A 12,281-nucleotide genomic window follows, 5' to 3' on the forward strand; every position below is an offset into this window, starting at 1 on the left:
TATATGCTCGAATAAGATAATGACTAACAGTGCCTGGAACTACGAAATATTCCAAAAATAAAATAAAATAAAGCATGTAAAATTATTTTAATATTTTACAAGAGACCAAAAAAAAAGAAAGTAGATTACACTGTAGCCTCAAATAGAGCTCTGATGTTGGGTTTCTCTGAATACCAGTGTGGGAAAGGAAGGAAGCTGACCCTAGAGTATTCTAGAAACTAGAGGTGATCCTCACCTGTGCCTGATTAACTAGGATGGTTAAGTCCTAGATAGGTTCACTAATAAAAACAAAAGAGTTGAAACTAAGTATATGAATTGGAAGTTGGTAGTATCTGAAGACATCACTTGAGGAAACTAACTTTTCCTTATTTACAATGGATACTGAATCGTGGAGTACTATTGGATCCCAGCTTGGTTACTGAGTTGCATGGCCCTAGGCCAGATACTTAACCTCTCTGAGACTTCACTTCCTGAACTGAAAAATGGGTGTATCACCTGTCTAGTTAGGTATGTTGACAATTACACAAATTAAAAAAGCACATTAAAACAGCTTGTACATTGTCTTTCATATACAGTAAGATCTCAATAAAAGGTGGTTAAGCACTCGGCTGCTAAGCAAATAGTTGGCAGTTCAAGCCCACCCAGTCAGTGGCTCTGTGAGAAAGATCTGGAGACCTGCTTCTCTAAAGATTACAGCCAAGAAAACCCTATGGAGCAGCTCTACTCTGTCGCATCGGATCTCTCTGAGTTGGAATCGACTTGACAGCATGCAACAACAACAGCAATAGCAATATTATTGGTAGATATTGTAAATATTATTAGTAAAATAGTAAACAGTATTATTAGCAAATATTTAATCTGATAGCGATCTATCTTTAGCATATCTGCAATGTTTTACCTGGTTGTTTTTCTGGATTTTGAGTAAATTCAAACTGAGATTTAATATGTATAATACATCTTGCTGCTATTTACCCTTTTGTTTTCCACTCTAGCAACCAGTCATTGACTGCATGTCAGAAGATGGTTACAAGTTAGATAGAATCAAGGGTGAAATTGAATTTCATAATGTGACATTCCACTATCCCTCCAGACCAGACGTGAAGGTAAGTCCCAGTCTTTCCCCAGAAACAATGGGCATTTTCATTAAAAAAAAAATTTTTTTTATTGTACTTTAGATGAAGGTTTACGGAACAAACTAGCTTCAATTAAACAGTTAGTACACATATTGTTTTATAACGTTGGTTAACAACCCCAGAACATGTCAACGCTCTCCATTCTTGACTCTAGGTTCCCTAGTACCAGCTTTCCTGTCCTCTCCTGCCTTCTAGTCCTTGCCCCTAGGCTGAGGTGCCCCTTTAGTCTCGTTTTGTTTTATGGGCCTGTCTAACCTTTGGCTGAAGGGTGAACCTCAAGAGTAATTTCATTACTGAGCTAAAAGGGTGTCCAGGGGCCATACTCTTGGGGTTTCTCCAGTCTCTGTCAGGCCAGCAAGTCTGGTCTTTTTTTTTTTTTTTTTGTGAGCTAGAGTTTTGTTCTGCATTTTTCTCCAGTTCTGTCCAGGATCCTCTGTTGTGATCCCTATCAGAGCAGTCAGTGGTGGTAGCTGGGCACCATCTTGTTGTACTGGACTCAGTCTGGTGGAGTCTGTGGTAGTTTATATGCTTTTAAGACCCCAGATGCTACTCACCAAAGTAGGATGTAGAACACTTTCTTTATAAACTATATTATGCCAATTGAACCAGATGTTCCCTGAAACCATGGTCCCACAGCCCTCAGCCCAGCAATTCAGTCCCTCAGGGAGTTTGGATGTGTCTATGGAGCTTGCCTTGTGACATTTTCATTTTTGATGATTCATTTCCAGAGCCACAAATTACTCGTTTTGAAGCCTGACTCAGTTTCCAGGAACAGGGAACAGAGTCATGTTTTTCTGGAAGTGTTCTTGGGTGTTGTGACATTTTCAGGTGACACACCACATTCCTTTATAATAGTCATATGTACAAACCCTCTGATTGGAACACAATCTGATAACCCTTTCAGGTTAAGTCACCTGCAAGATATTCTATTGAAATGAGTGGCAGGCCCTGTCATTCTAAGTGCATGCTAAACTTTAAGGTAGTCAGAACATTCAAGAAGTACAGCTTCATACCATTTCCTTAGAGACTGCAGAAAGTGGAGCAGGCTGAGTGGTCAGGGTATGAAGTGGCAAAGGAAAGCTGCTGTCTTAGTAGTTTTTTACTCCCCATCTGTAAGTTCACAAGGGTCACTGGACCAGTCCTTGTAGGAAGATAACCTTATATTGTGCTAACATATCTTGTACGAGGTGATTGTTCAGGGCATGTGGTGAAAAACAATTCTAGTTTTCCTAGACCTTTTTAATGAGCAAGTAAGTACCTTTAAAAGCAATTTACTCTATAGGAAAATTAGGATCTACTCCCCCTGAATCAATTGGATTTTAAATGAGATGTAGTCTTCATTTTTAACACAGTGTCTTTAGCCACCTTTCTTAATAATATTTCTGTTATTCCCACAGAACTAAATCCCATGCTGTTAGCATATCTTAATTCTGATACTACATAGTATATCTTCCAATTATATATTTGAAATATGTATATTTTGATGAATGTTATATGTCACATATATATATAAACACCAAATGTCATATTGTATGTAACAGTGCTCTGAAAAATATAAATCATGAGATAGTACTCACTCACTCACTCAATAACCAGTAAACCAAGCCAAACCAAACCCATTGCCACTGAGTCGATTCCGACTCATAGCTACCCTGTAGGACAGGGTAGAACTGCCCCATAGGGCTTCCAAGGAGTGGCCGGTGGATTCAAACTGCTGATCTTTTGGTTAGCACTGAGATCTTAACCACTGTGCCACCAGGGTCCCCTCACTCAGTAAAGGATGGTTAAAAGTTCTTTATAGTAGATATTCAGAGCCAGCTCATAGTAGTTGCTCAACAAATACTGGTTCAACTGAAACACATTAATTCAGTTTCTGTTCTATCTTCTAGACCCAACAGGGTCCCCTCACTCAGTAAAGGATGGTTAAAAGTTCTTTATAGTAGATATTCAGAGCCAGCTCATAGTAGTTGCTCAACAAATACTGGTTCAACTGAAACACATTAATTCAGTTTCTGTTCTATCTTCTAGACCCAACACGAATAGTTTGTTTAAATTAAGTCTTCTTACGTAGGCGCCTAAATATTCTTCATTCATGCCATGAATATGTGTTTAGCCCTGTTATACCTCAACTTGTACTGGGGCTATTATAAAGATTAAAAGCACACTCAGTGCCTGCCTGCCTGGTGGAGCTTACAGTCCAATACAGCCCAGTATGTGGAAATGTATTGGCAAGCCTGACACTCTAGCATCAAATGAAAGACATGTGAGATTTTGTTTCACATAGGACTCCAAATCCCCTTTACATAAGTACTAAAATCGAACTAAAAGCTTGTCCTTAACTGGTGAAAATGTCCGGCAGGTAGTTATGAATTAGTTTCTTGTTCTTCCCTCTATAGATTTTTACCAGCACCTACTTCTTGCCTTTAACAGTGCTTTGTACCTAGCAAAACACCACAAATATTTTATTAGACAAATTATTTAAGATAACATGTTCACGTACAAGTGTAGGACAGTGGAAAGTTTGCAAATTGACTTATTATTAATCCATGATCATTAAATTAGTATTTTATTTCCAACTTAATGTATTTTTCTTTAATTGAAGCAGTCTCCTTGAGGTATCTTAGTGTGTCAGAAATGTTTCCAATTAGATTTTGGAGCCTAATTTTAAAAGTTATCATGGTTTATTTACCTCAGTGTTTTTACACATCATTTTAGTTTATTAGCTGCAGACATCATTGAAATAATTAAGGAAAGTCTGGGCCTTCCAGAACCTGAAAGGGACAAGGAGGTATCTTCCCCTAGAGCCTTCAGAGAGCATAGCATCAATGACAACCTGAATTTGGGCAATGCAATTCTATTATTTTAAGTAAACAAATTTCTGTTGTTTTAAGTTAAAAAAAAACAAAACAGAACATTAAGGAACGTGCTAAATGCTGAAACTTCGACCTAGGCTCTGTTTTCTAATTTGCTGGCTACTGATGGATATTTCTTTGGAATTGTAAGTCACATACACACACATATACACACGTCCTCACGAAGCATAAGAACTCATAGCCTAATGGCTTGATTGTTACATGCTGATACCTGGAACTTGGTTGTTTTCTTTTCTCTCCAGATTTTAAGTAACCTCAGCATGGTCATTAAACCAGGGGAAATGACGGCTCTGGTAGGATCCAGTGGAGCTGGGAAAAGTACAGCACTGCAACTCATTCAGCGATTCTACGACCCCAGCGAAGGCATGGTGTGTGTCTTCAGAAACCTCTCAGTCCACTGGGACGAGGACAGTGCAGATGGAATATATTGGTCAAATGCGAAGGCCTAGCATACACTGATACTGTTCTGATGCATGCGTAGCTGATTTAATGATTTCCGACTAAATTACTGGACAGATCCCCCACATGGGGGCAGTGTTAGATGAATAATGAGTCAATTCACTCAGTGGTGTAACTGAATGTGAAGATACACTCGAAGATGTATTCCGGTCTCTTCAGTGAACTAATTTTCCATTTCTTTCATTGTAACAAAACCATGATTGTTTCCCTAAATTCCCCAAATGCAAAGTGTAGAAAATACAACTAGAAATTAGCAGAGAACTGCTCTTGGTTACTGCTTTCAGAAGTTAGATTTTAAAAAACTATTTAATTTCACAAACCATTTAATCTCTTTCCTTTATATTTATTTGACTGTAAAAGGAAACTTGGTGGCACAGTGCTTAAGCACTCTGTTACTAACCAGAAATGTCAGCAGTTTGAAACCACCAGCCCACTGCTGGAAAGAGATGTGGCAGTCTGCTTCTGTAAAGATTTACAGCCTTGGATGCCCTATAGAATAGCTCTACTCAGTCCGATAGGATCGTTAAGAGTTGGAATTGACTTGACAGCAATGGGCTTGGTTTTTTTCAGTTTATTTGACTTAAACATAGACTGAAACTGTGAAAATTAATAATACCAATAACAGCCATTTATTTATAACATATTACACATCCCGTTTAAAAAAAAAAAAAACTCTGTGCTGTCAAGTTAATTCTGACTTATAGTGACCCTATAGGACAGAGTACAACTGCCTCATAGAGTTCCCAAGGAGCTCCTGGTGGATTTGAACTTCCGACATTTTGGTTAGCAGACGTAGCACTTAATTGCTACACCACCAGAGTTTCCTATTATACATAAACTATCTTATAAAAATGATGGCTTATTCTCACAATGACCCCCAAAGGTAAAATATCTATAAATGAGGAAGCAGAGACTCAGAGAGATTGAATTTGCCCCAGGTTACTCAGCTAATAAGTGACAAAGTCAGGATTTGAACCCAGGTCTGTTGGGTGCCAAAGCCTATACTCTTCACTCTGCCTCAAAATCATTCTTGTCAGCATCTCTTTGATGCCTTGAAATAGTCATTTGACCGTATGTTAAAAGGCTTAAATGCAATGGATTCTCTATAACCTATGGCAAGCATAATGGAATTTTCCTTTTTCTCAGGCATTTCATTCTCTGATAGGGTATTCTTTAACTGCATACCATCATAACTACACTCTGAATATATAGACTCATAATTTTTGATGTAAGATTTTTTGCCGATGGTTATTTTTATTTGCTTATCCCTCTTACAGCTTCAATTGTTTTTGTACTTCAAAGTGTTATTTGATGATTCTGGCTAGAAAGTAAGATTTACTATAAAGCATGTATATACAAGATAAAGATAATTGCTTACATTCTTTGTATCTTTGGAAGTCCACTTGTGGTCATAAGTTAAAAGATAACATAAATATTTAAAGCATGGCAAATAACTGACACTACTCTTTACAAAGAGCTAAAAACTTACCATTCCTGGGCCAACTGTGTTGAATTACGTGACCTTTATATCATTTGTGTTTCTGCAATAAAGTGTCCTGCAGCTATCCTTGATTTCAGTTATATATTGCCATCTTTCAATAAGCTACCACAGTACAAGAGAAATTCTTTCAGTTACAACTTCATCAGTCTCCATTTTTTTTTCCTCTGCATTGGTCAAGTACTATGTGATATTATGATTTAGAACCTTGAAGAGTTCCAAGAGATGTGATGTTGTACTCATGCTTTCTAGGTGACCCTGGATGGCCATGACATTCGCTCTCTTAACATTAAGTGGCTTAGAGCTCAGATTGGGATAGTGGAGCAAGAGCCAGCTCTGTTCTCCACCACAATTGCAGAAAATATTCGCTATGGCAAAGAAGATGTGACGATGGAGGATATAGTCCGAGCTGCCAAGGAAGCCAATGCCTACAACTTCATTATGGCCCTGCCCCAGGTACCCCAGCCTTGCATTTCCAGGGCAGAAATCCAGAGGTCACAGAAGGAAAACAGGTTACACAATAATATGCGTTTCTCTTAACTTGCATCCTGAATAATTAAATGCTTAATGTCATGTTTTAGTTTCATGCCTAAAATTATGCCACAAGTTTCCCCCTTTGTCTAAAAAACAAACAAAAATTTAGTGTTTAATATATTAAAAATCTACCAACTTGGGAAACCTTCTTTTAAAATGTCCACTTTGACATAGACACAATTTTCTGATCCCCATCCATTAAATACCCACCACTGCTCAGTGGGAGAAAGATGTGGCAGTCTGCTTCCGTAAAGATCACAGCCTTGGAAACCCTATGGGGCACTTCTACTTTATCCTATAGGGTTACTATGAGTTGGACTTGACTCAACAGCAGTGGGTTTGGTTTTTTGGCTTTATCCATTAAACACCTATCTACCAGTTGCCATTGAGTCGATTCTAACTCATGGCAACCCCACGTGTGCAGAGTAGAACAGTGCTCCATAGGGTTTTCATGGCTGTGACCTTTCAGAAGCAGATTGCCAGGCCTTTCTTCCAGGATGCCTCTGGGTGGGTTTGAACCATCAACCTTTTGGTAAGCAGCCAAGTGCTTAACTGTTTGCACCATGCCGGTACCAGATGCTAAATTTGCCATGTGGCAATAACTTGCATAATGCTTTTTGATGTCTACCACTGTCACTGTTCTTTGCTTTTCTTGTGGTTTGGCAGCTAATATTGTGACTTCAGCATAGTATTTCACATATTCGAAAACAATTCCTCATTTATCTCCATTCTAAACAATAACATCAAAAACAAAACAAAAACCCTTCAGAACTATTATACATATATGGATTGCTCAGGAAATAGTCTGCTGAGTCAAAGAGTTGTTATTACTGTCATGACCAGGAATCAACTGGATGACAACTAACAATAACAACATGTAATGGTATTTACTGTGTACAAGGCACTGTTCTAAGCGCTTTACATCTATTAACTCATTTAACCCTCAAAAATGCCCTGTCAGGCAACTACTATTATTACCCCCACCTATATATGGAATCCTGAGAGGCCAAATTGCACACTCAAGATTAAAAAAAAAAACAGTTGCTGTCAAGACAATTCCGACTCATGGTGACCCCATGTGCATCAGAGTAGTACTGTGCTCCATAGGGTTTTCAGTGGCTGATTTTTCAGAAATAGATTGTCAGGAATTTCTTCTGAGGCAATTCTGGGTGCACTCAAACCACCAAACTTTTAGTTAGCAGCCAAAGGTGTTAACTGTTTGTACCACCCAAGGGTGCTGATTAAGCAAGGGAGAAGGTTCACATCCAGGCAGTCTAGCTCCAGAGTCTGTGCTCTTGAACACTTTGTATTCAGTCTTCTAAATTACCTTTATGAATAGAATTGCAGTTGTGGGTATGATATAGTCTAGTGGTGAAAAAGTATAAAGCTTTAGAATCAGACTGCTTCTATGTAAATCCCAGTTTCTCTACTTAAAAACTTTATGAACTTGGGCAAGTTACTTTGCCCTTTTACATCCCAGCATTTGCCCTTCCATCAGTTGAGGAGAATAGCAGTACCTATCTCATGGGATGGCTGTGAGGATTAAACAATGTATGTAAAGAGCTCAGCACATATCTGACACATAGTAGGTGCTCAGTGCATATTGGCTAATAATAAGCAAGATAACAGTCTAACCACCAATGCCTCATTCTTAGATTCCAATGTAGGGCTAGACAGGAGAGCTCAGTAACTGTTTGCTGTCAATGGTAATAATTATAAAGCTGGCTTGATCTTTCATTCCAATATAAAGACAGCTTTAGCATTGTGTTTTGCTGTGGTGTTCATCAAGAGATAACAGACAGGGATTTGACACCTGTGTTAATACTCTAAGATAAATTTTCAGGACCCTAACCGATTTTACTTTGACTGAAAAGTTTTATTTGAGGTTGAACCAAAGAGGAATATTTATGCAGCCCTGTGAACTTGGGAATGGAAGCAAAAATCAATTTTTTTTTTTTTTTATCTCTCATACAAATATTGATTGAACAGGAACCTGTTTCAGGAAGGGAGCTTTCTTTCAGAGAAAGTTGGAGCTGTGGAAATTCATGCCTGAGGAGGAAGCTAGAAAGGATCCCCTACTGGATCACTGTCAGGAGACATCCGAATGCTTCTCCTTTAGTCACTGGTGTTACTTTCTTCCTAGAAATTTGACACTCTTGTTGGAGAAGGCGGAAGCCAGATGAGTGGTGGCCAGAAACAAAGGATAGCCATTGCTAGAGCCCTTATCCGCAACCCCAAGATCCTACTTTTGGACATGGCCACCTCAGCATTGGACAATGAGAGTGAAGCCATGGTACAAGAAGCACTGAGCAAGGTTTGTTGACAGTCTGAGTTCATTTTACATGCCCACACGGAAAAGCCTGTGCTGCTGTGCGTCCTCTTTCTCATTGAGAAAGAGGAAGAGAGAGAGAAATAAACAGAGAGAGAAGAAACCACACACAGTCGATCCTCATTATTTGCAGATTCCATATTTGTGAATTCAGTTACTTTCTAAAATTTATTTATAACTCCCAAATCAATACTTGTGGCACTTCTGCTATCATTCGCAGACATCGGCAGAGTGGTTAAAAATTTGGGTTGCTTGATGCACACATTCCCAACTGAGTTTGAACAAGCCAACACTCTGCTTTCAAGTGTCTTTTTTGCAGTCTATTTAGTGCCACTTTTTTGCAATTTTTTTTTTTTTTTTGCTTTTTGTTGATGACTTTGCTGTTAAAAATGGCCCTCAAGTGTAGTACTTAAGTATTGTCTAGTGTTCCTAAGCACAAAACGCTGTGATGTGCCTTACGAAAAGATACATGTGTTAGACAGCTTTGTTCAAGCATGAGTTGTAGCGGTGTTGCCTGTAAGTTCAGTGTTAATGAATCAACATTATATATTAAATAAGTTGTCTTTAAAGAGAAAAACACCTAAAACAAGGTTATGTATTGATCAGTTGAAGAAAATGTTGTGACCAGAGGCTTTCAGGAACCTAACACTCTTTTTCTCCTAAGGCAATGGTTCAGGGTTCTCTAATTCAGAGTTCATGGAGACTTTATGGAACATTATCTCAAATAACAAGAATCAACTGTAGCTGAATACTACATGGGTCAATGTATTCAGGGTGGCTGTTTAGAAAACACTGACAGATTATAATTTGCCTCACAGCTGAACAGAAGACAATTATGATTTGCTTCTAGAAACTACACATGAAAATTCAAAATTTTGTTCATCCTATCTTATAATATGTGATTTAAAAAATTATTTATTTATTTATTTTAGCTGTCAGTTAATAGCAGTAACCAGAACAATGTGTGATGGCATTTATGGCCATGAGAAAGTGTGCTAACCTTTCCTAATGTCTGACGGTCTATTTAAAGATTTTCCCAGGGACCAAAGCTCTGACATATTTGGATCTGAGATAATCCAAAGGAGACTGTAAGCTCTGTCTTACAATCTCATTTAGTGATCCATTGTGCATTCTTACAGATTCAGCATGGACATACCATTATCTCAGTTGCCCATCGCCTATCCACGGTCAGAGCTGCAGATGTCATTGTTGGGTTTGAACATGGCATGGCAGTGGAAAGAGGCACCCACAAAGAACTGCTGGAAAAGAAAGGAGTTTACTTCACTCTAATGACTTTGCAAAGTCAAGGAAATCAAGTCCTTCATGAAAGGGTCATGCAGGGCAAGTGCCTTTTCTTTACGTATACTTGCACCTTAAAAATAGCAAACATATATATTGTATAACATATACGGTGCTTTATGGCTTTCTATGCACTTTAATGTACACCCACTCCTCACCTATCGACATGGGTAGGTTCCATAGACCAAGTCATTATGCAAAAATTGATGTTATGCAAAATGGAGGATGACCACATCAGATCACAAACTGGAGGATGACTATATCATTACATAACTGCCAAATTATATCATGGCACAACTGCCAAATGATATCATTACATAATGGCCAAACCACTGAGAATCATGACCCAGTGAAATTGACACATAACCTTTACTTCATAGCCAGCATTACTCTCGCCTTGCACCTTGGCCTTCACGTATTGCCAGATGTACATTGTTAACGCGCAAGATAGTCAGATAGTAGATTTTTTACTATTGTCATAAATGTGAAATGTCAGATAATGAGACATTATCTGAGTGAGGGGTAGATGTATATTGTCTTATTTTGTCCTCCCAAGAGCCCTGGAAGGTCTTGTTATTTTCCTGTACTTATGATAAGAAAACCCTGGTAGCATGTGGTTAAGTGCTACGGCTGCTAACCAAAAGGTTGGCAGTTGTAATCCACCAGGTGTTCCTTGGAAACTCTGGTGCAGTTCTACTCTGTCATGTAAGGTTGCTATGAGTTGGAATTGAGTCCTCGGCAACTGTTTTTATTTTTGGTATAGATGATAAAGGAACTAACTAAGGCGGGGAGGTCAAGTTACTTGATCAATTCATAGAGCTAAAACCCAGGTCTTTTTCAATCCTACACCCTTTTCTTAATGCTTTGTTAACAGGAGGGACTTCTGAGAGTGTCCTGCCCACAGGTTGAGTGAATTAATGAATAACTACAAAGTATTATTTTTATTAATGTAGATACTTCAGGTCTTAGTGTACCTTCTCTTCTTCAAGGTGAATTCTCAGATTTAGTGCTTAAAAAAAAAACCTGTTGCCATCAATTCAGTTCTGACTCATGGCAGCCCCTGTGTTTCAGAGAAGAACTGCACTCCATAGGATAGTCAATGGCTGTAACCTTACAGAAATAGATTGCCAGGCCTTTCTTCCATGGTGCCACTGGGTGGATTCGAACTTCCAATCTTTCAGTCGGTAGTCAAGAGCAAACTGTTTGTGCCACCTAGTGACCACATTTGGTGTTTACCAAACCTAAATTAATCAACTACTCCACACTTTGTTTACCATTTCATGTTTGAATTTGTAAATTCCTTTGAGGCTAACTCTTACATGTATTTAACATATATGACTCCTATTCTGAATGGGCTTAAAACATTTGGTAAATCTATTACTTTTTGTCACTTCTTGTGGGTTTCCCTTAAGTTTTGTATGATTCATGCTATAGGGTATCAGATTCTGTGGAGGTAACACATATAGACCATCGTATGGTTCAAATGGCTCGGTCTTGCTGAGTATTCTGAAATTTCCTGTCAGAATGTGCTGGACAATTGCTAAGTTATATTTATTGCAATAAAAGTAATAAAAGTTTTAGTGCTGGGCACAGTAATTATATTCTAGACAAACAGTAAATAATTCTATTTAGGAATGGTTCTACTTGTCGTATACACTAAAGAATCACTCATGTTGTATTGAATAGGAAAAGGTGCAACTGAAGATGCCTTACTTGAGAGAAGAGAGACCTTTAGCAGAGGGAGTTACCGTGATAGTTTAAGGTAAGTTCAAGTTATGAGGCAGAATTTAAAGCTTTCAAATATTCTTCGGAGCTCCCTTCTGCTGTGATCCTCGGGCAATATCCCAGGGTACAGCAAGGGAACCCTAAACATATTTCCAAGTTTCACTTAATATGAACATGAAAATGAGTTCTATATTGACATGTCTTCTGTAATTCATGGCTTTGTTTGTTTAACATTGGCTTCTCCTCTTTGTGTGTGGGGGTCATGGTGGAAAGATTCTAAATAGTCAAAATGCTGTTTATTGATGTTAGAAAGGGGATTTAAAAAAGAATCTGTGTTTAGTTTCTTCTCCCAAAACTAATTGTGGTCTTATATGAAGGTCAAACTCATGCCTTTACCTCCACTCTTTAACTTACTGAGCTACAACTGAATT

At 38.4% G+C, this 12,281-nt stretch overlaps 1 protein-coding gene across 1 annotated transcript in view; it reads left to right on the forward strand.

The window, feature by feature from the left end:
* Positions 1-12,281, forward strand: part of ABCB11 (ATP binding cassette subfamily B member 11) — a 96,074-nt gene that overhangs the window by 40,772 nt on the left and 43,021 nt on the right. The window contains exons 11-16 of the mRNA XM_064287025.1: positions 993-1,103; positions 4,249-4,374; positions 6,216-6,419; positions 8,641-8,811; positions 9,966-10,167; positions 11,818-11,887. Of these exons, the coding sequence (XP_064143095.1) occupies positions 993-1,103; positions 4,249-4,374; positions 6,216-6,419; positions 8,641-8,811; positions 9,966-10,167; positions 11,818-11,887 (884 nt within the window). The remainder of the gene's footprint in view (positions 1-992; positions 1,104-4,248; positions 4,375-6,215; positions 6,420-8,640; positions 8,812-9,965; positions 10,168-11,817; positions 11,888-12,281) is intronic.

Source organism: Loxodonta africana, chromosome 6 (genome assembly GCF_030014295.1).
Source record: "Loxodonta africana isolate mLoxAfr1 chromosome 6, mLoxAfr1.hap2, whole genome shotgun sequence".
Taxonomy (NCBI): domain Eukaryota; kingdom Metazoa; phylum Chordata; class Mammalia; order Proboscidea; family Elephantidae; genus Loxodonta; species Loxodonta africana.